At 38.7% G+C, this 26,669-nt stretch overlaps 1 protein-coding gene across 2 annotated transcripts; it reads left to right on the forward strand.

Moving 5' to 3' along the window:
• The first annotated feature begins 1,001 nt into the window (after positions 1-1,001).
• Positions 1,002-24,680, forward strand: atp6v0a2a (ATPase H+ transporting V0 subunit a2a). Of its 2 annotated transcripts, none has more exons than XM_041811760.1 (20): positions 1,002-1,618; positions 1,864-1,942; positions 2,115-2,212; positions 9,001-9,138; positions 9,526-9,623; positions 9,722-9,848; positions 12,253-12,335; positions 12,432-12,525; positions 12,613-12,825; positions 15,332-15,482; positions 15,591-15,730; positions 15,822-15,979; positions 16,082-16,172; positions 16,262-16,380; positions 19,186-19,396; positions 19,489-19,608; positions 19,695-19,811; positions 21,612-21,729; positions 21,824-21,995; positions 23,755-24,680. In XM_041811760.1, exons 1-20 carry the CDS (start codon positions 1,508-1,510, stop codon positions 23,855-23,857), a joined length of 2,541 nt encoding a protein of 846 aa, XP_041667694.1. In that variant the 5' UTR covers positions 1,002-1,507; the 3' UTR covers positions 23,858-24,680. The 2 variants fall into 2 exon arrangements, with proteins under 2 accessions (XP_041667694.1, XP_041667695.1); XM_041811761.1 differs by having other exon boundaries at positions 9,547-9,623.
• Positions 24,681-26,669: the final 1,989 nt, after the last annotated feature.

Raw genomic sequence — 26,669 nt, forward strand, 5'->3', positions numbered from 1 at the left:
GCTAGCACAGAAGAGGCCAAATAACAGATACGTGTTTTTCCTAGTAACACTGATTGCCACATTTACCACACGAAGCGACCATTGAAATATAGACTCGCTGCACCTTTAATAACATTAATTTTTTGCGATTATTAAATGTAAAAAAAAATCAGTACGTTTGTGAATTGTTTTGTATTTGGTATAGTAATATATAAAGAAGGAATTCAACCTAATTTGCCAAAAACTAATGCTATATACTGTATGTGGGGAACAGGTGGATTTACCATTGTCAAAGGTAGCCAGTTGGAGTCTCATTTGCCAAGGGGCCACTAGTCATTGTAAGTGTGCATCAGATTTGAAGTAGGACCCTCAACAGTGTATCTTGATTGTAAATAAGGGGTCTAACTCTAAATTATAAAAGTCCATTGGGATAGATGTTAATTATCAAAAAAAAAAAAAAAAAAAAAAAAAGTCCATGAAGAGGACCTTGGCCCCACCAGTGAAGTCCATTATAATCCAACAGAAAAATTGCAGCAGCAAATTGGTGGATTATTGTGTGGTAGAATTGCATGCAATACATAAAAAAACATTTAAATAAGAAAGCAGTAGAAAGCGTATGTTTTTATATATAAGTAACATCTGGCGTACAGACATATAAGAATATTAGTTTAAGTTTTGATGCTCCCAATGAGAAAGTACTGATACTGGGGCTCAAAATATAGCAAAGATTGGGAAGATTAGCCTAGCATCGTTTAGTTTGCTAACTGTAGTTTAAAATAGATTAATAGAAAGCCATAAGAAACGAAACAGGGAAACTATATGCCAGTCACACAATAGTGAAAAAAGCTACTAAGTAGTTTGTTTATTAGTAACAGTTTTACTCACGTTTCGAGGCTCCAGTTAGCAACATAACTCAGGAAAAGGCGGCTAATTATTTGGAGGATGCGACCATATCTGGCAACCCGGGGACGCAATCTGTGTCAATTGCCGGGCGACGTAGCGCGAATAAAGGCCGTAGTCTATTTCTGACTGAGGCTTATTTTTAACGCGCGTGGCTGCCTTCAGCCCCCTTTGTCTCCATGGCGGGTTGATGCTTTCTTTATCTTTTATTTGGCCTGTTGCTCGTTTATTTCGTCGCGGTGATTCTGCGTCGTCGCCGTGTTTTTGCGCCGTAATGACAGGTGATCTCAGGATGACGCCTTTCTCTGTAATCGCTCGATGCAAAAGGTGCACAAGGGAGGTTTCTGCCTTTGTTTTCATATTGTTTATTTAATTGAAACCACCAGGGCTAACCGGCACTCAGAATGAGAACCGTTCCCCCCTTGTGAAAGTCGGCATTATTAATGGACAATTATTAATCCTCAGGGGGGGACGCTAATTGGTTAAGGGTTTTAAAGCCACGCACTGACTCGTTGAATTTTGTGATGTCCTATTTTCGCGTGTAGCACGCGCGGCTCGTTGTGCAGGTTCGGTAGTTTGCAGGCAGATTATAAAGAGGTGGTGGAGGTCTGTGTGGCTGCAGATAAAGATGGTGTTTCGGAGTGAGGAGATGTGCTTGGCGCAATTGTTTCTGCAGTCCGGCTCTGAATATGACTGCATCAGTGAGCTGGGGGAGCTGGGGCTTGTCGAGTTCAGAGATGTAAGTAGAGATCATGCTAAGGTGCAAAAACCCTCATTTTTAAACATGTGCTAAGTCATTACAGTGGTGTTAAGTGCTACTACGTATTTGCATGCATGTGAAAAAGAAGATCTATCTATCATTTTACATAATCGTTACATGAGCTTAGGACCAGTGGTGCCACGTTGATCCTTTCTGAATACATTTGCACTAAAATGATGCAGTGACTTACAGCCACCTGACCTGTGGTGCTCCTCTAATTTCAGCTCAACCCAAGTGTCAGCTCATTCCAGCGGCGCTTTGTCAGCGAAATCAAGAGATGTGAGGAGATGGAGAGGATTCTGGGTAAGATAGAGCACCTGGGGTGTTAGAGACATTTACCTGAAACCACCAGGGTACAGTTAGCAGTAGTTCATAGCTGGGAGAGTCTCCTAAAGCAGTCCCTCAGAGATTGAAGATCTCACAGCTGGAGCATTAATTACCATAACACAAACATCAGCATGTTTTGGATTTTCAGGCTATCTTCTGAGGGAGATTCAGAAAGCTAACATAGCTGTACCAGAGGAGGATGAGAGTCCACTCGCTCCTCCGCCAAGACAAGTCCTTGAGATCATGGTAAGTGGAACTCCAGTCACATTTTGTGGCAAAAGTAGGTTTCAAAGTTTTATATCTAGTATATTTACATGCCAGCTAGTATCCTGGATGTTATACTTCACTACTGGGGTATTAAAAAACAAGGAACCTGTCTATTTACACCTCCAAATACTTAATATTATACAGCATACTAAACTGTATTTAATTATAGTTTTTGTCTTACTGCATTGCCTATGAGTGAAAACTGTAAAAAAGACTACATGTTATTTAAGCTGCACTGATCCAACACAGTGAAGTATTTTCCCTCTCTGACTATCTCTAGTCTAGTTTTGGCTGCTTGGATTTTGCATTTCCAGTTCATCATAAATAAAAGGGCACTGCTGGTAGCCTAGTAGTTATATCTGTGCAATATGTACAGAGGTTGTTATCCTCCAAGCAGGTAGCCATGGTTCATCTTAAGGTCCCTGTTAAGTGAAATCTAAACTTTCTGTCTTAACACACTAGATATGTTGGAATAGAGCTGCTGTAAACATGTGAAAACACTGAGATCTCCAGTCTAAGAAATTTATTAGACCACCCTAACCCTAACCAAAGTAAGGTTTATGCCACAGCTGCCCTAAATAAACAGCATTGGTAATCACCAAAATCATTTTTTATGTTTCTGCAATGGTTAATGCACCAATATTTAGAAGCTCTTTAACCCAAATGATATTTTTAATGCTAAAATATAATTATTATTGTTACCCATGAATTTTCAAATGTACTGATTTCCAAAAAAACTGAAAAAATAGTAAATCACCTTATTATTTCTTGATTAATATGTCAAATTATAGTTATTTACTTGCATTCCTGAAGAGAAAAATGAGTTTTAGTGGTTGAATGTTATGTTTGATTCATTTCTGACTTCTCAGAGAAGCCCAGTGAGCCGGCTCAAATTTGGCTGAATTCAGTTTGAAATCCCTCATTCCTGTTCAAAATGGTAAAACGTGGAGAGCTCACTGAAAATGAAAGAGTCCACATTAAAGCACTTCATGATGCCTGATGGTTTTTGAGACAAATATGACAGGTGGTCTAATAAATTTGTTAAGCACTGTATGTGTGACTGAATTTTGGACTTGGACCGTTACAGAGCTGTTCACCTCTTTCCTGGCTTGTTTTAATTTGGGTGGGGCAAATATAGAAGCCCATGACATCTCCAGTCTTGATGGGGATTTACCCCACCCCCCTGCGCTACAATGATATCCCAGAGCAGTTTATCTCAGTACAGTCTGTTGTTAGCTGATGTCACTGCCTTTACTGAGAGGTAATAGCCAGTGTCTTTGTTCATTGTGAGGTAAATTTCCCAAATCTATCAGCCTTGGTGGCCAATGGGTTATTTAAAGTATCATAACAGAAAGATTTGTACCAGAAAACAGTAAATTTGATCCCCAACTTCTGTCCCTCAGCACACATCCAGGCAGCTGCGCTCCGATTAGAAGCTGTTTTTTTTTTTTTTCATTTGAGAGGATCGAATATCTCGTGAGTGGGTGTGGCTTCAGCTCATTCTGCCAGCATGCTGCCACAAGATAATATGCCATGAGATAATATATACAGTGCTTAACAAATTTATCAGACCACCTGTCATATTTGTCCAAGAGGCCATCCAGCATCATGAAGTGCTTTAATGTGGACTCTTTCATTTTCAGTGAGCTCTCCACGTTTTACCATTTTGAACAGGAATGAGGAATTTCAAACTGAATTCACCTTTTTATACCCAAATTTGAGCCGGCTCACTGGGCTTCTCTGAGAAGTCAGAAATGATTCAAGCATAACATTCAACCACTAAAACTCATTTTTCTCTTCAGGAATGCAAGTAAATAACTATAATTTGACATATTAATCAAGAACTATTAATGTGCTTTACTATTTTTTTCGGGCTTTGTGTAAATCAGTACATTTGAAAATTCATGGATAACAATACTAATTGTATTTTAGCATTAAAAATATCATTTGGGTTAAAGAGCTTCTAAATATTGGTGCATTAACCATTGCAGAAACATAAAAAATGATTTTGGCAATTACCAATGCTGTTTATTTAGGGCTGCTCTGGCATAAACCTTACTTTGGGTGGTGGTCTAATAAATTTGTTAAGCACTGTATATAGAATATAAATATCACAAAATTAACAAAATACATAATTATAATTAAGTTATATCTAAGAACATACTTACAATAACATTTAACACAAACAAAAAGCATAAACGTGAATGTATGAGGTTTATGAAAACTTGTTTGTTAGATTATAGATGTTTAATATCTATCATCAAACCTGTATCCATACCAGAGATACATAGCAACACAACAGGTATTAACAGCAGTGAAGTGTTCTTAGGCATCTTTTGCAATATTTTAAAGACAAAAATCTTTTGGGAATAAATTTTTGATATTATGGAGCTCCCATATTGTATTGAAAAATGCCCCGCAGCTTGTGAAATGTTACAGAACCTGCCAGTTTGAACTACAGAAGGTACAAAACATGAGAAATGGAACAAATCAAACACATTTAGAAAGTTCCTTACACACTTTTTGACACAGGCACACATACACAACCCAGTGAAAACGACCCCATCACACAGCTCTGGATCCTGACCCACCTGTTGTGAACTACTGCTTTAGACTACCTCCAAATATCAGTCTAATTTTAAATAATTTTCCTTAGTGAATATTTTTTTTTTCTTTAATTTCTGCTGTTGGGTGCTACTGCTGTGCAACAAAGTACAGATTTATAGTTAATGCAGTATATTTTATTTGCAGTAATCACTTGGCCAATACTCTGAAGTCATTGCAACAAATTGGAGAAATTTTTTAATATTAAAAGCAGTGTTTTTTAACTCAGAATGTGTAGAACTTGAAGCCCTGAGTATTCAGCTATGCTCTTACACCATTTTGATGCTGTCAGTAAAGCTTAAACCAGCTATCATCTACTCTCTGATCAACAGCATTGGGGGTAATGTAACACATTAGTTTATAAACTCAAGTCATCCAAGATTAATCACGTTTTGATATAAGTAAAAAGTACTGAAAAAAATGCAGTTTCACTTTACCTCTTGTCACTTAAAAACAAAGAAAAAAGAAAGAAATCTGTCCCTAAGGCATCTGCACTGATTCTGTTTCTCTCTTACCTGTTGGCATGTTTCTACGTGCCAGCAGAAGGTAAACACAGCTGTGGCAGAGCGCAGGTGTAGCTAACGGATTAAGCTAGTGAGATGTCTGAGAGGACAGCATTACACTGTGGGATTATCCCCATTATGTTGAATTTGTGGACAAAAGTGACTAGAGAAACATCACAGCAAAATGCAAGTCAAAAAGCTTGTTTTGTTTTCATTAAAACAGCCACAGCTGTTTCAGTGAGGCATACAGTTTTACACACAGCCTATGTGTAATACTGTATGCCCCTGCCTAGTTCATTGTCAGTTTGTAAGCATATTAAAGAGTTGTTAAGGTTATGACATCTGTTATGCTGTTAGGCTGTCAAGTGACAGACAATGTGCTGTAAACTAGGCTGCAGATTGACAGTGGAGTTGGCACATTCAAAGGCAGCTGATTTTACACCTAACATGACAAACAAATAGTTTAAGAGTTCTGTTTTTAGGTAATAGTAAACTTTTGTGTTAATATTCAAAGTGTGTAACACTGTGATATCACGGGTTAAAGTAACAATACCCGCCACGGCTGATTAATTGGTGCCAATTAAATGGTGAGAGGGAAAAACTTTATGAATTAATTCATAGCAAAGGTATTGTGTAAAAGTTGAAATCCAGAGGGAGGAGACTTTTGTTGTGATGAATTTTGCAGAAATACAATGTTTCCATACGTTGCTGCACTAAGAGCCAGTGGTTTGAGAGAGACACAGCCACAGTCTGCTTCTTCAAATCATGCAGGACTTAAGACAAGTAAGATACGGGTTAAAAAACATGTTTAGCAGGTGACAATGTTAGTTTCTGCTTTGCTGGGCTGAAGTCACACTGAGACAACCATTTCAGCTCATGGCCTGCTTGTCTCTGTGTTAGAGCAAGTAGGGCAGCTGCCTGGGCTCAGATTTGCATTGGTTTCTGTCAAAAATCACTCTTTATGTTACCTTAAAAAACCTGTCTACACTCAAGAAATAATCTGGCCACTTTTGCCAGGTTTCCGTGTTTTAATTACATCTCAAATTTCAAAGTTATTCTAACTTAAACTAATAGATACTTCTTATGGAATAAAACAGATTAATAGACTGAGAATTTAAGTAAATATAGATCACAGAATTTACTGGATTTAGTTAAAATGTGTTCTAGTGCACACAGTGCATGCCAATGTGTGTGACAGAGTGACATGTGACAGACAACAGCTCAGTCTGAGTCCAGTCATCAACATGTTTTGCTCTAGTATTACAAGCTGCTGGTTAACCAACTACATATCACCCGTTCGTGCCATTTTAATTAAGCACAGTAAACAGGTGAAATGTGGTCTCTCTTCAAGTGTAATGTCTGTAATAACAGCAACATACAGCGAGCATGCTGGCTGAGCTCTGCAGCGATTCTTCTTTTAACCGTATTAGCAACTGTTTAGACTTTTGTTTAACTCATGACTTAGTTATTTTAAGTCTATGATGAGTCAAAAAAGAAGGCTGTAGCTTTACAATGTTATTTAGGGAATGCTAAATAAGGCGATGTATATCTAAAAGATAGATAAGTGTTCATGTTGTTAAGGACCTTGCCAAATGGTCTACACAGGATACTGGCCGTGCCATGACTAGGATTTAACCCCATCATTCTGTACCAAAGTCAGTAATGTAAACCAATGAACTATCCAGCTGCCAGGTCAGAGACAGAGGGCGGAGTGAGGTAGTGCCACATTTAAGTGTAAATACTCTGACCAGAAAAAGAAACCTGCTGCCACTGACTGAGCCTTTATGAAACCCAGTCTCATTTGTTTTATGTGTTTTATTTGAATTTGAATTGAGTTGGAATAAATCACATTGGGTTTATTTATTTGTTATAAATAAAGGTTGTAAATGTATGTAATTGAGTAAAAACATGTTAATTTGTTCTTATAATGTTTATGACTGCCAAAAATCCTTTTTGAGTGCATGACTGTGGCTGGTAGGTTGGGCTGTTAAGGCAGAGATCGGCCAACAATGAGCCAGTGCTTTTGTGTCACTGTAGTTTTAGAGGGCAGGATAATTCTCTTCGGGCTTACTCACATTAACCTGGCATGGCAGATACACTGTACTGCATTTGATATATTACACCTCCATTTGGGCATTGCTGATACAAAGTGTTTTGGAGGGGTAGAACCTTTGAAGTTCTTGTAGGGTGATTGGACAAACATTCTGTCATTCACATTTATTATGGGTGAATCAGAGCAACAAACATGATGATTTAGTGGGTTGGCAGCTCTGGTAGGTAAACAAAATGATGTGAGCTCAACAGGTGGAGCCAGTTAGCGAATAAAATGCATACCACTCCACCAGCTGGGAGAAGAAAAACTTTTTTTTACACCAATAAAGACTTTAAGGGGGGGTTCTTTGCTCATCTTTTTATAAAGAATTGTAGTCCAGCTCTGTTTAAAAATGCTGCAACAGCTAAATACGAACTGATCACTTCACCTGTGGCAGCCATAGTTTAGCAGCTTGCAGAAAAACCAAACCCGCCCATAGCTACTGTCTCGTTCTCCTCAAACAACACTGTTTAGTCTAGCAGTTTTTAATTCAGGGCACAAACACTTCAAGTTGGAAATTTGCAAGATGGAACTGCCTGATGACAGACTCTGGCCAATCCATCAGTCTGGCTTTGTGAGGGGACATGTGTCACTGAGCCCCACATTTCGCCCTGCACAACAAAAGAGCCCTGAAAGTGATGAAAAACTTTCTAACAGTCTAAATTCAAAACTTAGTCATGCATAATTCTTAGCTTTTTCACGTGTTTACAGAAACTTTATTCCAACATATCTAGTTTGTTTAGAGACAGTTTTGTCTGTTGCTTTACAGGGACTTTGATATTATCTCTAACAAGATCATCTTTTGTTGTGGTTCTCCTGTGATAGTTTTTTTCAGTCAGACCAGAGTAGATCTATCAGAATTGAGTCCATTAATAGATGTCATAATACCAGAATTTTGAATTTTGACTAGTTAAAACCAAAAGATAAAGATAGCACAACATGAAAAATTACCTTGTGCGCACTCAGAGCTGCTTTATTTTTAGTTGTTTATTATTTCCAACCTGCACATTAAAGGGTTCACTTAACAGTGAATACATACCTAAACGTAACATAGTTATAGTAATAAAGGGCAAATTAAATCCAATTTTCTACCTAAAATCACATATTTCTGCTGAATGATCAATAAACTGGAAGAATTGATTGCAGTGATTTGCTGTCCATCTTTAAAAGAAGCTAAAGAGAAAATAAAACTTATTTGACATCTGGTGAGTAAAACAGGAGGAGGATAGAAGCTGTGGTGGAGTGGAGAGGCATGCAGCAGGTCTTTTGCATCAGTAACACAAAATCCTGAGTCTTCCTTCATGTCTGTGTAGATGTGTCGATGTTTTTCTTACTTCTTTGGAGCGTAACTGCTGTTAAACAAGCAGAAAATGAATTGCCTTTAAAGCACATGGTTTTGAAAAAAATTTGACAGCTTAATGGCATTTATGTTTTTAAATTGTGATCACACCGTGATACCAGTCATAACCATTGTGGATTCTTCACAGCATAAATGAACTGATTAAGTCATCTCACAGCTGAATTCACACTTCAGCTTTTGTAAAATGGTTTTATGTGTTGATTTTCAGGAACAGCTGCAGAGGCTGGAGATGGAGCTCAGCGAAGTCGCTCGAAACAAAGAGAAGCTGCAGAGGAATCTTCTGGAGCTCACCGAGTACACACACATGCTGAAGATCACACGCACCTTCATCCACAGCCGCTCCAGAGTGAGTCTTTCTTTCTCTTTTGTACACACTGCTCGTCTCACTGCTTTCCTCCCTAGTCTTACTCTGTTTTGCATCTCAAGCAAAGTGTGTCCCTTTACCTCTCCTGCAGTGCCTTGTTTTCTTGTCACTGTCATGTTTTGATTCCCCATGTGATGGGTGTAGCACCAGAACTGATTTTAATTAATGACACAGCTACAGTGCAGCTGTTACAAGCAGCACCTGACTCATCCAGTCTGCCATGTTTACAATAAATACTGCACAGAGCAACAGCGCAAATATGTCAGACAGGGGTTTGTGAGAGTAAACATCCCATCAGCTGTGTTGAGCCATACAGGGAGCAGTGAATATTAGCTGTCATGAATGAAACCTGCTCCTTTTTATAATTAGCATGAGGCTCTTGGTCCCCAGTATGAAGAATTCCCCACCATGGAGACGGACTCGGTGACAGGATGCACCGGCATGCAGAGACTTGGAGCAAAGCTGGGGTGAGCTGCATTATCTAATGCTTACATCCACACTGCTGGATGTTATTGTGGTCTTTGGTTGTGAGTGTTTAAGCTGATCTCATATCTCCTGGCTGCAGGTTTGTTTCAGGTCTGATCCAGCGGGTGAAGGTGGAGGCGTTTGAACGCATGTTGTGGAGAGTTTGTAAAGGTTACACCATCCTCAGCTACGCAGAGCTGGATGAGAACCTCACTGATCTCGACACCGTGAGTTTGGATTTGTTGTTATTGATTTAATCCAAAGGAAATGTGGCACCATGCCTTCAAAACCAGCAGTACTGCTTTTCTTTTATCTTCTGAAAGCCTGTTTACATCTGCTCCTTGATTTGAACAGCATTTCCTCTTTGCATTTATGTGTTTTTCCTTTTTTACACTGTTTCAGAGCATGCAAAACTATGTTGAAAAAGATGTTACTTGTTTCCATGGAATCATAGTTTACTGAATCAAAATGATATTAACTCCAAGGGTTGTTTTCATGTTTTCATGAACAGCTGAATTGTGGGGCCCCCCACCAAGAATTTACATACTCAAATCAGATTTGTCTATAATTACAGTCTACATTGTGTCGTAGTTGCTTGGGACATCCTTTGGGGGACAAAAATTCTTTTTCCTAGCCTGCAAAACTGCAAAAGCACAGATTTTAGACTTCATAGCTAATGCTATCAAGCTGTACTGTCCTGGAATGAGTCATTACTAATAACTGACAAGGAATGATGAATTAATAAACTTATCAGAATACAGTCTGATTATTTTCCATTCCTTATGAAAGACTGGATAAAAGATCCCATTCAACAGCCTGACATGTCTTTCCAACTTTTGTGAATTTTGTGGATTTAATGAATCTAACATCTATTAATCCACAGTAATTCACAGTACCCTTAAAAGATCTACCACTGTTTAAGGTAGTGTGTAATGAAGTGCTGACTACACACACACACACACGCACACACACACACACCCACACACATAAATTTTGGATCCCATTATCAAACCAAGTTTATCCTTTTGCTGGACGACCTGCGGTCACAGTGTTCTCTTACTCGGCTCTGGTCTTCAGTTGGGTTAAATATAAAAAAGTCACCACCATTGATCTCTGGAGGCTGAGGGTGAAGACTGAGCCCGGTTAATTTTGAATTAGTGTAATTTTTTATTTTTTAGGAACATCTTAGTGACTCTACCTTTAAAGAGGGCTTACTTTGATCAGGAGTGGGAGCAGATGTATCATCTTGTCAAAATACATTTCCTTGTGGGTGTGTTTTAACAAAGTCCAGTTGTTTACCAGCTCTGTCCCTTTATCTTAAGAAGTCCTGGAAAATGGAATGCATTCAACTCGGGTGTGACGTCATTCCCAGCTCAGATATCCAACCTGCAGGATAGACGGCAGCAGTTTCTGAATGATGACTGTGCACAACATTTTGGAATTAAAAAAAAATGTACAAATTTTTGATATTTTCATGGCAACAAGGAAAACTGGAGCAACAGTGTTTTGTTCAAATACAGACAGACGCGCCGCCAATGTAGTAAGATATTGGATAATCATAACCTTATAAAGCAGATGGATTTCTTTGCTGTTCATCCGACCGTCTTTGGCATGAGTTTTTTTTGGCTCCACTAATGAACAGCAATAGTGGCTAATGTGATGGGTTCACTCTGGAGCTGTAAAGGGTGACTACATCATATGCCTTGTTGCTCTGATTGGTCTGTAATGAATGAGACAGCCAGAATCAGCCTCTGAGATGTAGTTACAGGTTCTGCTCTTCCAGATGTCACTTATGGTGTGTTTCCCAGACAAATATGATGTATGTGAAACAGTCTATCTGGTATATCTGGTTAGAATGATCATTATGAGTAAAGGAAATTCTTCACATTAACATGGAACAACATTTGTTTTGCAGGGCATTGGTGACACAAATGCGTATTAAAAGCACATCAATATTTCAGACTTAATAAAAAGAAATACCATTAAATTGTAACTATAATTTTTTTTCTTATATGCAGGGAAACTCAATTTAAAGTTGTAGGGTATGTAGTCTTCTATTGTGTGGGTTTCCCCATGAGTTTATAGTAAAGTATGAAAAGCTGCAAGGGTTATTGTTATTTCTGACACTTTATGGGCTTAACGAGGAAAAACAAATGGTTACTGGAACAAAAATTAATTTGTTAAATTAGCATTAATAAAAAATAATTGCATAATAAGGATGAAGATAGGCAATGAGTCATGATTTATTTGGACAAAACAGGCACATTTATATAAAATCAGGCACTCAGCACCCCCATATAGTTGGAATAGAAAGATTTTTGTTTCATAAGCAGCTGTTTGACTGTGGGATTGGCAGCTGAATGAGGCTTCAATAGATAAACAAATATCTGTAACACTTAAAGGGGTACTCACCATGAATACATTATTTATTAACTTGTTGATTAATTGACTGACTTCTTTATTTTGAACAGGTAAAGGTGAACACCAGTTGGAACAATATGAAATGTATTTATGCACTAGCTAAATTTATTGACACTAAAAGATCTTAAAAAAAATAAACTTTTTTTTTTGTTGCATTTTTGTGTTTTTTTTGTGCTGTAGTACTAACCCTCCTGATGGTTGTTGTTTCAGGGTGAGATAAGCAAAAATGTTGTGTTTCTGATCTCTTTCTGGGGAGACCAGATTGGACAGAAAGTCCAGAAAATATGTGATTGGTAAGAAAGACTAAAATCATGCATCTACACCTCACAGTAAATAGTTTTTCTTTTTTTCATTATATCAGGATTCACCTCTGTCTTTGCTATCCCCAGTTACCACTGCCATCTTTACCCACATCCTGAGAATGACGAGGAGCGGGCAGACGTGTTGGACAGCTTAAGGACACGCATCCAAGACCTTAACAATGTAAGGCCTTTTAGCCTCTTAAAGAAACAGCCATTGTATCCAGACATGCTTAGCAGGTTTTTGTCATGATGGCTGTTGTTGGTTTAGGTGCTGCACCGCACTGAGGACTACCTGAGGCAGGTCCTGCAGAAAGCTTCAGAGTCGGCCTACACCTGGGTGGTGCAGGTGAAGAAGATGAAGGCGATCTACCACATCTTGAACCTCTGCAGCTTCGACGTCACTAACAAGTGTCTGATCGCTGAGGTGTGGTGTCCCGTCAGTGACCTGGCAAACCTCCGAGGGGCGCTGGAAGAGGGCTCGGTGAGTGATAAATTGTGAAAGTTTTCATTGTTATGTAATGGTGATTATTTAAAATCTGTATATTTTTAATTTTGGAACCCCTTTTTCTCTTTGATAACTGAAAAATGACCTCCAAGTACACAATCTGCCCAGTAACCATGAAATAAACTGCCAACAACAACAAAAATTCAACTGTGACTGACATTGTCAGACTCTCCTAACACAAAGCAGCAACACTACAGACAAAGAGCTATGATTTAGGTGTGGAAAGAAGTCTTTTTTTTGTTTCAGTGACTGATTTACTTATTACAAAGCTTTTACTCATTTCTAGCCTTTTTGCTCTGTCAAACTTTATCCATTCATCCATCCATTTTCTATACCGCTTATTCCGTTGGCGGTCGTGCCCAGCTGTCATTGGGCGAGAGGCGGGGTACACCCTGGACTGGTCGCCAGTCAATTGCAGCTCCCAAACTTCAGTTTAATTTAATTTAATTTTTGCTTCCATTCAGTTTGGCACAGCTGATTGAGTTTTAATTCCCTCCCTTGAAAACTGGCAGCTGATGATTAGTATGACTCCCTGCCTGAACCTCTCCATGTTTCTTTTTTTTTTTTTTCATTATTGGCTGATTCATCTGTGTTGTTTGCTTTTGTTGAACAATATGTGCCAGCAAGATCTTCTGTTACCAGCTGATTATTTGATATTTTTCTGATAATGTTTCTCATGGAGGATACAACAAAGAAATACTAGCTGGTAATAAATTCTTCTTTAAAGGAGCAGTGTGTAACATTTGGTAATATAAGCAAAATCAAAGTCAGGTTTTAGATTCTGATGCTCTGCTCTGGTGGTAACCATGGCCACCAGTGGAATTAAAAGAGGGGTTTTTGTTATTTTCCTCACTTCTGTAGTACTCCATGGAGGCGACCCTCCCTATGTATGAATGAAGACCTTAAAGTGCATATACAAAGAATTCACCACTTGGATGTTTTATACTTTTCGTGATTTTATAAACCAATCATGGTAATTTGAAACCTTTTTAATTTCTGAGTGAAAATAGTTTTCTAAAAGTATTGTCAATTGAATACAAAAATGTAATATAAAATGAGTGACTGCCTAAATATTCACCCCCTCCAAGTCAGTATTTAGTAGAGGCACCTTTGGCTGCAGTCACAGCACTTAGTCTGTGTGGATAGATCTCAGTCAGGCTTGCACATCTGGACACTCACGTTTTACTCCATTCTTTTCAAAACTGCTCAAGCTCTGTCAGATTGCATGGGAATCAGGCGGGAACAGCCCTTTTCAAGTCCAGTCACAAATTCTCTATTGGACCGAGGTCTGGGCTTTGACTTAGCCACTTTAGAAGATTCACCTTTTTGTCTTTAAACCATTTCTGTGTAGCTTTCACAGTATGCTTCAGGTCATTGTCTTGCTGGAAAATAAATCTTCTACCAAGCTGTAGTTCTCTTGCAGACTGAACAAGATTGTCCTCCAGGATTTTCCTATATTTCGCAGTGCTCATTTTACCCTCTACCTTTACAAGCATTCAAGGGCTGAGAAGCATCCCCACAGCATGATGCTGCCACAACCGTTCTCCACAGTGGGGATGGTGTGTTTGCAGTGATGTGGAGAGTTTTGTGTCTGCCAAACATAGCATCTTGTCTGATGGCCAAAGGCACCATTATGTCACATCAGAGATAAGAACTTTCTTCCACTCAACCATGGAGTCTCCCACATGCCTTTTGGCAAACTCTAGTCAAGATGAAATGTGAGTTTTTTTCAACAGTGGCTTTCTCTTTGACACTCTCCCATAAAACTTTGACTGGTGAAGAGTTATTGTACACAGAGTCTCTGCCATCTTAGCTGCTGAAGCTTGTAACTCCTTCAGAGTGGTTATAGGTGTCTTGGTGGCCTCTCTCTCTAGCCTCCTTCTTGAACGGTCACTAACTTTGTGAGGACAGCCTGATCTAGGTAGAATCACACATGTGCCACATGCCTTCCTTCCTGAATCTTCTGATGTTCAGTCCCTTGGATTTCTTTTTTTTGTATCCATCCCCTGTCTTTTACCTTTTAATAATCTTTTCTCTGAGTTGCTTGGAGTGTTCTTTTGTCTTCATGATATAATGGTAGCCAGGAATACTGATTAACCAGTGACTGGACCTTCCAGACACAGACCTGTACTACTAAAATCAATTGAGACACATTCTCTGCACTCAGGTGACCCTCATTTCACTAATTGTGAGACTACTACTAGCACCAATTGGTTGGACCTCTGTTGAATTAAGTCAGTTACTCAGGGGGTTAATATTTATGTCATTACTTAATTTAAAATGACATGTTTTTATCTAATTGGCATTACTTTGTAGAAATCTGTTTTCCCCCTGATGTTAAAGAGGTTTTGTTTGTCCAAAAAAAAAAAAAAACGAATTATGTAAACCATGTGTTCATGGAGTCACAACAAATCTTTAACTTTACAATACTGTATAATGGTTAAAACAGGCACTTTTTAATCTGCTTTGTTGTGGTCCACAGAGAAAAGGTGATGCCACTGTACCATCCTTTGTGAACCGCATCCCAAGTACCGACACTCCTCCAACCCTTTTAAGAACCAACAAGTTCACGTCCGGCTTTCAGAGCATCGTGGAGGCTTACGGGGTGGGGGACTATCGCGAGGTAAGCCCAGGTAAGAACTCACACTGTGTTCTGTAAAGAAATCTGACATCTCATTTTGACAGTGCAGCTTATAGGAGGTTCAGGGTGAGTGCATTGACTACTTTTCTCTTCCTTACAGCTCCCTACACCATCATCACGTTCCCTTTCCTGTTCGCTGTGATGTTCGGCGACCTCGGGCACGGGACCGTAATGAGTCTCTTCGCCTTGTGGATGGTGCTGACGGAGAAGAAGCAGACGAAAAAACGCTCCAGTAATGAGGTCAGGATGAATAGCTCGTCTCATCTGTAATAGAGGCTCTGGCAGATTTAAATTAGTTTTAGCTCATAAAATGTGTCTCTGTTTGACTCAGATATGGACGACGTTCTTCAACGGGCGTTACATTATCCTCATGATGGGGCTGTTCTCCATATACACAGGGCTGATTTACAATGACTGTTTCTCCAAGTCTTTTAATATATTTGGTTCTGGCTGGAGCGTCAAGGCTATGTTTGCAAATCAACAGTGGACGTGAGTTATAGAGAGAACACACTTTCAGATGCACATTTTTCTTTGTATGCTTGGGCATTTGGTGCTTTTATTACTACGTACTTATCTACTTTTACACTACAGAAACAAGACACTCCAAACAAATGCTCTGCTCACATTAGACCCTAATGTCAGTGGTGTCTTCAGTGGGCCATATCCATTTGGTATTGATCCTGTAAGTGGATACACACTGATATCAAAGCATTAACCTCTGGATTTATTAAAGTATAATTTTCACAGAAATGCTGTTTGATTTTCTCTCAGATATGGAACCTGGCAGTGAACCGTCTCTCCTTCCTCAACTCCTACAAGATGAAGATGTCCGTTATAATCGGGGTCATCCACATGAGCTTCGGAGTGGTTCTGAGTGTCTTCAATCACTTGTGAGTGACTCTGTGTATAAATCGCTTGCAGTGACCTTACATACATTTTGTTTATGTGATTACAGCACAGCCATCAATCAGTCAGGAACCAACATGAGCAGATAAATTTGAGAGTGCATGACGTATAGACATTTACTACTACGCACTGCAACTGTTACAGTAAAATTCACTGTCTAAGCTGGTCTTTTAATACCTATTTTTCATCTAAAAGTTGGCTGCTGCTCATATACTGGGTCAACTTACACTCAACCAGTGTTAATTTAAAACTTAAAAACATTGTTGTCCAATTTTAGTCAATAAAAAGTACTTACATTTTTAGTCATTGCTTTTCATCACAGACATTCTCTGATCTATTTCAGTCAGCTGAATTGAAAATTAAATATAAATGTAAAACCCTCACAATAACACAGTATCAATACTTGGCATAATATGAAATAGATTGATCAAAGTACTGACATACAGCCAATCAGAGTCAAACGACCCCCAAGTTCTCTGATTGCTTGACTTTGTGGCACATTTGTAATGCTGTGCACAATGTAAGTGAGCGCACAGAGGAAGCTGAGTGTGTATATAAGATGAAGATTTTCAGAGAGGGAGAGACGGTCTGAGCGAGCCCACTGTGGTCTGCCAGCACATGGAGGAAGAATTTGTGAGAGGTCATAGAATGAAACTGAGGGCAAAGTAGTTTCTTGTTTGCCCAACCTGAATCTTTTCTTTGCTGAAGTTGAATTTTTCCTAGAAAAAAAAAATAAATTAGTGTGCTCACACAATATATTTTTCTGCACTCAAAGTTTGCCATTGCCCTCTCAGGATTGAGGCACAAATATAACTGTGGGAATGTGTGCAGTGGAGTTGTACAACCAAAATATCAAACATGTCAGAAATCCATCCAGCCAGACGGGAGCAGCTGGTCAGGCTGTGATCAGGTCCTGGTCGTTTGTGGTGTCCCCATGTACACTACACGATGCTTGGCCCAACTGAAAGTCAGCACGATTCATGGCTGAATCGGATGAAATTCGTGTACACCCAGCTCTAAGTAAGGCCCATTTGGGCCCTGAACATTTTCAAAGAGACCCCAATGATAAAACAACCACCAGATTGTCTACTTCCTTGCTCCTTTCTCAGCTCTGCATAAATCATGTTTGTTACAATTTTAAAAAGAGAGAATGTATCAGTATTGGCTGAAATGAGTTTTGAAATACTGGCATATCAGATAAAATCCAAAATCTGATTGAGGAGCAAACCAGGGATCTTCTTGCTGTGAGGCAACAGCGCTAACCTCTGTACTGCTGTGCAGCCTCATCTTCTTCTCATTAAGAAATTTTGTTTTGGGCTAAAGAGTTAGGTATTCGGCCATTGCCATCATCGTGTCGCTAATCCACCTACAAGCATGCCAACTGGTCCAAGCTCTACGCTCAATAATATTTTCCTTCAGTACCACAAAAATTATCTCTGTAGTTTATTTTGAGTCAGTCCCACACACACACACTGTAGCTGCTGTTGCTATAAATACTTATCAAACAACCAGGTCTCAGGTAAAAATAGAGCCCTACAAAGAGTTACCAACAAACTGTTGATTCTCTTCCTTTTATTAGAATATTATCAGAAAAATAGAAAATAAATAACAATCTTAAAACAGCTGTGAAACATGCATTCTTAGCAACAACAGTGTTAGATATTGTCTTCAGATTTCTGTATGTTAAAGTTCATTTAATTAATTTCAGTGTGTAATACTAATTGTCCTTAGTGTTTCTTTTTTAAAGGCAAAGCAGACAAATCTTTCTCTTTTAGAAGATGCAGATTACTCACAAGTGTACAGTTAAATGAAATCAGACAGTTTACAACAGTGAAATGATGATTTTCACTTTTTTCCCAACACCATTCCAAAAATGTTGGGTCATTGTTTAAAAAATTGATGGCAAATCCTTTTTAATTTAATGCAGCACAATACAATGTATTTAATAATTTAACTGATAAATTCTTTTTCTGGAATTATAGACTACACATTCTGATCTGATATCTGCAACAGGTTTCTAAAAAGTTGGGACAGGAGAATGCTTACTTCTTTGTTATATTGAGTTAGATTGCACATGCACCAATCAGCATGAAACACACACACTATATATATATATATATATATATATATATATAGCAGTTATTAATTTGCTCCCATTGCTGTTATGTGTATATTTGGTGGTGTGGCTGTTCTGGGGTCCCCCTGCCCTTCCTCAAGCCTATGTGGAAAACATCAAGCAGGAACAGAGCATGTTCCGACTCTTTCTGTGCCTACAAGGAAATCCTGAGACAGGGAGAGAAGCAGCAATAAACCCCTGAGCAGAGCAGGCATCAGTGACAACAGAATTACATTGATATAGATGTAGATATAGCATAGAGGAGGAGCTGGGGTGGAGGAGGGTTGCAAAAAGCAGCTTTCAGAGGGAGCAGCAAAGCATAGTAAGGCTAGGGCAGTTTAAATATGGCAGCATGAGTGCATTTAGCCAATAGTGTGCTTAGAACAAAACAGCTGGTTGTCAGCTGATGAGGGCTTGCATGGGTCAGCTGATCTCAAATATATGTCAGAACTTGACTTTGCTGCCTACCTGTACTAATACTTTGCGCTCAATTAGTTTGCAACCATTGTGTCCACCTTGTGTCCAAAATATCAATATAATCATTAACTGAAGACTTTTGGACTCGTGTCATTACCTTCTTTTCATTCTTAATTGTGTTGTTAAACTGAATCATCCACCTTTTACATCCCTTGTCACTTTTTAAAAATTTCCAAACTCTGTTCTCTCTTTTCAGGCACTTCCGACAGAAGTTTAACGTCTATCTGCTGTTTCTTCCTGAGCTGCTCTTCCTGCTCTGTCTCTTCGGTTACTTAGTCCTCATGATTCTCTACAAGTGGTTAGCATTCGGCGCACGAGACTCCAGCCAAGCTCCCAGTATCCTCATCCACTTCATTAATATGTTTGTCATGCAGGGGAAGGACATGACTCCTTTGTACCCAGGACAGGTATGTCTCCATGACAGCATGTGCATGAGTATGAGCTCTTTTGTATTCTGATCCCTCTAAGTGTTTATCTTTTTTTTGTCCTTATTCTGAAGACTGGGCTGCAGATTTTCTTGGTGTTGATAGCTATGCTGTCAGTTCCTGTTCTGCTGTTAGGAAAACCTCTGTACCTGTACTGGCTGTACCGTGGAGGCAAAGGCCTGCGCAGACGCAGAGTATGAATCACCAGATAACTGCATAATTGAAGTATTTTCAGTAACTGTTGGTACTTGTGTAAATCAATGCTTTGGTTTCACCTCAGGGTTATGAGAGGGTGAGGCGTGTAAGCGAGGATGAAAATTCTGCACCAGCTACGTATGAAGAGGATGAAGAGGAGGGACTTGATGAAGTGCCAAGCAGAGAAGCTCTTCCCAAACAGGTCAGAGATCTACTGGTGTCCTGTCCCTGTTAAGTGTTGTGAATCAATATGCATTATATTGAATACACTCCCTGTATCTTATTGTGATTCAGTGCAATCTCAGATCCTTTTAAGAGTCATCAGGTATCATTGTCTAACAGACGCTGTGTGCCTCTAGGAACAGACTTGAAATTCTCAGTCCTTTAAGTGAACAAGCAGTTAGTGTTAAATGATTTCTTTTTCTGTGTGGCATTCACGTATACAATGTAAATGCTGCTATGTCTTCATCCATATAGCATTGTATCTGTATAGGTTGTTTGCAGACAATGTCATGTTGCAGCAAAGAATTCCAAATAGGGGGTAAGAAGGGACGTCTCCACAGAGAAGTGCTAGCAAAATACCAACATTTTGGGCCATTTTTAAAACAAATGGGGAAAAAAGTTCGAGCTACTTTTGGTTCCTGAAAGTAGAGACACATTCATGTTAAAAAAAAGAAAAAAAAAAAAGAGAAGTTTAAAACGCTCATGGACAAATAGAATCAGACATTGTTAAAAGCCTCCATATAAAGCCTCAGATAGCACTTTTGTATGGTCTGTTTCCAACAAGTGGTATGGTTTGGTTCAGTACAGTTTGACATGACAGTAAACCCAGATCTTGTTTGTCTTTTCCTAGTTAATGTCTGTCCAGCTTGCTGGTTGTGGTGGGAAATCCATCTCTTTTTAGAGATCTGGGTCATTTGGCTTAACTCAGCAGTAACAGTGGTTATTTTGGCTCCCACACAGCTTTACATTTGGTACCAGTTTGTCTTTTTAAATGTGGATTAAATTTTAAAAAATGGAAGAAAGGAAACTGGCTCTTAAATACAGTATGTGCTGGCTCCTTCTGTTCTTAAAAAAGAGTCGTTTCCTAGAACAGGTTCGTTCAGAAACAACACATCAACACTCTGTGGCTTATCCCACTGTCTTTTTTTTTCTTAATAGTATATCTGTGTAGCTTAGCTTTATAGCTGTAAAAAGGGTACAGCTGGTCTTTTACCTATGTTTAAGACTCCTCAAGAACCCTGTCTCCCTTCATCTGGCTAGACCTGTTTAAGAACGTATGTAGGACTGTGCCATTTGTGATGTCAATCCCCTCCATGTCGGGTAAATTGGTCAACCTGTGGAAAAAAAACATTTTTTTGTAAAGTGTATTAATCACACCAGTGTATGTAGCAATTTTCTGATAACAACTGCAACATACAGGTCTATTTAGAGCATTAAAATACCCGCTTTTACACAGTTCCATTCATTCCTAACTAGTTTTTCTTCACTTCCTGCCCCCCCATCTGATATTCATGCATTGTTGCACCAAACTCTCAATTTAGAATCTGTCACAATCAGCATTTACATGACTTGATGTGATTTTACTATTCACCTAAAGCAGACACAATTCTTTGAATATTACTGCATGCATATATTATGGATTTGTTTTTTTTGTTGTTGGGTATCGTTTATCTCTTAATGATTTTTTTCACTCTTGCTGTCATTTGAGTGAACTGTTGTGTAATTTTTGTATGTTTTTGCCTGTCATCACATCTTTCCAAAGGATTACTGCTAAAAATATGCCTGCTGATTAACACTGGCACACTTACAGAAATGCTGATTGAAATATGTCACACTCACAAATGAAAAAAGAAATGTTAGAGTAAAAGTCACATCACAGAAAGGAATCAGATGTTTAACCTTTTTTTTAATCATGTCAGCACAAGCATTGTCTTTTTACACCAATAATGTACACTGTGTTTGTGCAGATATCTTATAAATTATTTGTATTGTTTTACAGTTTGACTTTGCAGATGTGCTCCTGCACCAAGCTATTCACACCATAGAGTACTGCCTGGGCTGTATCTCCAACACAGCGTCTTACCTTCGTCTCTGGGCACTCAGCTTAGCTCATGCTCGTAAGTACATATAGGAGAAAGCACATCATCCATGCATCTTCAGTTTTTTTGCTTTTAGATAATTTTAATTTGTCTTATTTTACTATAATTTTAGAGTTGTCAGAGGTGTTGTGGTCCATGGTAATGCGTTTGGGTCTGAGGATCACCACGAGAGTCGGGGTTGTGTTTCTGGTCCCTGTTTTTGGCCTCTTTGCCACGCTCACTGTGTCCATCCTACTTGTCATGGAGGGCCTGTCAGCATTCCTCCATGCTCTCAGACTTCACTGGTGAGTCTCATTGTACCAACTAATCAGGATGCTTCCAATCATATATTAGCTAAGTTTTAGTGATAGTCATTGCAATAGGTGGTAGCTGTTCTAATCAGCTGATTATTCTGTCAATGAGTTGATTGAGCATTAGGCTTAAAATTTCAAAGTTCAGCAGGATACTTATCTTCACAGTATGTCAGCACATTTCTTGTTTTGTATTAGCCACCTCCCCAAAACCTTAAAAAGTTAAATTATTGGCAGAAGAGATCATAAAATCCCCAAATTGAAGTTAAAATTTCTCCTCTTCTTACGTTTTATGACGTCTTTATTCATTGTCATTATTAAGAATTAAAAAAAAAAGCCTCAATGATAAATATTTAAAATGCCATTATTAGACAACAGATAAACTTGCTGTTTCACCTTGCATTTGGTCACATTATGGGCATATTGGAACAGTGAGGCTACTTCCTTTAGTTTTGCTATAGATTGAAACCATCAAAAATGAACATGAGAAAAGAGATCAACATTGCAGCTTGTATTTCCAGGTGTTTACATCTGGATCTGATGTACAACTTAGAAGAGAGCACCTTCTGTTTAACCGTGTGAGCTAAAGTACTGGAACATGTGACTTATAGGCGTGTTTTGTTGTCACGTATTGTTCTTCTATGGTGCATTAATAGAGACACAAGGGGACAAAACAAAAAAAACAACACAGCAGGTTTATGTCAGTTATTGGCTCCAAATGTAGGTTTTGATTATTTTTCAATTAATCGGCCAGCACTAGTGAAAGCTGTAAAGAAAGATCTTAAAACAACTGTTAGTGACATCAGCAACAACCTCCAGAGGGCAGGAGTGAAGGTATCACCATCTACTGTTCACAGAAGACTTCATAAACAAAAGTACAGAGGCTACACCAGCAGATGCAAACCACTCATTAGCAAGAATAGGAAGGTCAGAATGTGCCCAAAAGCACGGAGACAAGCCTCAAAAATTCTGGGACAAAGTATTATGGACTGATGAGACAAAGATTAAAGTGATGGAAAGGCTAAAGTTTGGAGAAATATAGGATCTGCTCATGATCCCAAACATACGAGCTCATCTGTTAAACACAGTGGAGGTAATGTCATGGCTTAGGCTTGCATGGCTTCTTCTGGGACGGGCTCATTAATCTTCAGTGATGATGTAACACGTGTCAGCAGTAGCAAAATTAACTTAGAAGTCTACAGAAACATTTTTCTGCCAATTTAAGGAAAGATGCAACCAAACTGATTAAGAGATCCTTCGTCATGCAGCAAGGTAATGCCCCAAAACACACTGCCAAACAACAAAGGAGTTCATCAGGGGAAAGAAGTCGAAGGTTTCCGACTAGACAAGCCAAGCTCCAGACTTAAACACTATAGAGGATGCCTTTGACCTGATGTAAATACCTGAAAATTTAAGCTGAAATGTTGAAATTTTGTCTCATATTCATGTTTTGATAAACTTTTGGAGGGGAGTATGCCTGCCTATACTCTGAGTTTTACTGGAGGGCATCTCCACATGGTGCAAGATACAGCAACTGACTGAAACCGAAATTTGTCCCCAAACAAAGTAATCTTTTCAGGTCCTAATAAAGATACCTGGAACATTTGTCCATTAAGTTGATGTATGCATGTCCTTTTAGGGTTTCCACAGATTAAGACATGGAGTTCATTGTTTGCAATGAAAGAATGTTAAATTGTTAAATTTAAATTTAAACCTTGTTAAATGTTTTCATTGTGCTTATCTTTTGATTTAGGGTGGAGTTTCAGAACAAGTTCTACCACGGGACCGGTGTCAAGTTTGTGCCCTTCGACTTCTCCCTACTGCCGTCTGTTTTTGAACAGGACGGCTTGCTTTAAAACAAGACAAGGACTCTGAGGTGTATGAAGGAAAGCAGACTTTATAATTGGTAAGGGGCTTGAAGGGGCTTTGAATTCTCCACACTGTGATAACGACGACAAACCTTCAAGATTGAAACTCACTCTTGTAGCGTTTTTTCACCATGACAATTTTTAAAACATTTTCGGCTGTGCTGACTGCCTTACTACATTATCCAGCAAACCTTTGAATAAAAAGACGCTCAAAATTCCTGTTCAGTTAACTAGTTAATTTTGTAGGCAACACTTACTTAGCACTACTTTTATGGGTGAATTTGAATTTTTGATTTGCATTGTGCTGTGTAAACTGGTTTTGTATTATTTACATGTTATTTAAAGTGAGAAATTATACAGCACAATGTAAAGTTAAAATACATCACAACAAAACGACTGAAGTCCATTTCAAGCATCCTGATAGTGCCATAGAGATTTATTTCTGGTGATGATACGTGGATGGATGCCTTTGGCTTTTTAACCTGAGGAGAGCAAACCTGTCAGCAGCAAAATCTTAAATCTAAACATTAAAGCCCCTTTTTGTGAGACGTATTGTCACAAAGCACTTTGCAGAAATGATTGTACAATTAAAATTTTTCACTACTGACTGTGATGATGCCAAATGAAAACTAATCTACAACTGTTAGCTGTTCGCTTATTTACTTATTAATGCATTTATTTAAATGTAACCTCCCCTGTAATCAATAGTAAACTATCAAAAACTCAAGAAAAAGTCAAGAAGCCTTAGGTCTTTCTTTGATGATACTGCTTGTTGCATTTGTTAATAATTTATCACGGTATTTATTTAAATATTTGTCTGTACAAGAGTCTAATATTTTACCATTTTGATGTGTTGAATAAAGGTTTCAAGAAATGCAAGCATAACAGCCTGAATGTTTTTTTCTTTGCTCCCTCTATCATTAAATTTTGTGTTAAGTTTGATGATAAAGCAAACTGTTGTTTGCATGAATGGCTCCTACATTTAACTTTGTGAAATGTTCTGCCATGTTTCAGCTACAGTTTAAAGTATCAGGGCTACATTTTTATATTAGTCTCAACATGAAAAACTTAAAAATATCCTAGTTCTTTTTTAAAACAGCATTCATACACTGCATGAGCATAAAATTTCTATAAATACGCCCTTCTTTGTCTGAAACCTAAGCCATCCATCGATGGAGAACTGGAGCAGGAGTATGAAGGGGTAAGCTCATACACTCATTATTTGAAGAAGTAGTTTCTATTTTTATGGCCAGGCTGCTCTCCATTTTGGCTGTAGCCTCTTTTATAACAGTGTGAAGTGGTGATGAGGTTGCAGAGAGGGAAAAACAAGGAGAAATATGCTCATGACTTAAAAGCGATGTGAGCTGTTAGTTGTTTGGTTTGAAACAATCTTACAATCATGTACAGTTTTAATGACGTGGAGAGACAAACACCTATGCTATATTGCCAAAGGTATTCACTCACCCATCCAAATAATTGAAATCAGGTGTTCCAATCACTTCCATGGCCACAGGTGTATAAAATCAAGCACCTAGGCATGCAGACTGTTTCTACAAACATTTGTGAGAGAATGGGTCGCTCTCAGGAGCTCAGTGAATACCAGCGTGGTACTGTGATAGGATGCCACCTGTGCAACAAGTCCAGTGGTGAAATTTCCTCGCTCCTAAATATTCCACAGTCAACTGTCAGTGGTATTATAACAAAGTGGAAGTGATTGGGAACGACAGCAACTCAGCCACAAAGTGGTAGGCCACGTAAAATGACGGAGCAGGGTGAACGGATGCTGAGGCCCATAGTGCGCAAATGTCGCCAACTTTCTACAGAGTCAATCGCTACAGACCTCCAAACTTCATGTGGCCTTTGGGTTAGCTCAAGAACAGTGTGTAGAGAGTTTCATGTAAATAAGCTCTTAGAAGTAACACAAAATGTTGTTTTTTTCAGTGGCCACAAGCATGAAGTTTCCATGTATTAATTTACAGGGGTCTGAACATTAACTTAGGCCCTGCACTCTCAGTTGAAAACAGTTTAACCTTTGGAACAGCTCGATCAAGAAGGAGCCAGGCCTCAGGAGAATCCAAACTAACTTGTCTTTTCAAGGGTAAAGTTATCCATGATGGATCCGTTTTAAAGCACTGTCATGAACACTACAGATGAAAGCAGAAGTAAACTTTTACAACCCAGCAACAATAGAGACCTGTGAGAAGAGCTCTGAAACTAAGGTCAAGAGGGCTTACTTGAGCCCTTATGATTTATTTTTCATTATAATACTCATCAGCAACATAGTTTTTACCAAACAGAAAGATTCGGGACCTTTAAGAAAACATTAGGGCTTAAGCCCTGTGAACCACCCCTTTGCTCCGCCTGTGCTGATTCTACCTAACTGTAATAGCTTAATATGAAGGCATTTTGGGGCTTTTAAGGGGTATGGACCTTGCTGTTGCGGCCAGGGGTCCTCCTTAGTAACTTCTTTAGATAAATAACATCTATTTCAATGCTTTTTTACTCTTGGTTCCTTAATAACATTTAAAGTACATGCCTTAATGATCAAAGGCCATTTTAAATATATACCTCCTACTTGATGTACACCTATAATGACTATTTTGAGCCTTCAGATAATAGCCTACCTAATGGTAAAACAACCTACTTGTACTTTTTTGAACTTTTACTTAATTAAGTTACTGGGAAAGGGCGTTACCTCTCTGTAATCTAAGTAGCATCAGTAACTAATAAGTAAAATAAAAACTACAGTTGCAAGAAAAAGTATGTGAACCCTTTGGGATTTCTTGGATTTCTGCATAAA

This window comes from Cheilinus undulatus, linkage group 17, assembly GCF_018320785.1.
Source record: "Cheilinus undulatus linkage group 17, ASM1832078v1, whole genome shotgun sequence".
Taxonomy (NCBI): domain Eukaryota; kingdom Metazoa; phylum Chordata; class Actinopteri; order Labriformes; family Labridae; genus Cheilinus; species Cheilinus undulatus.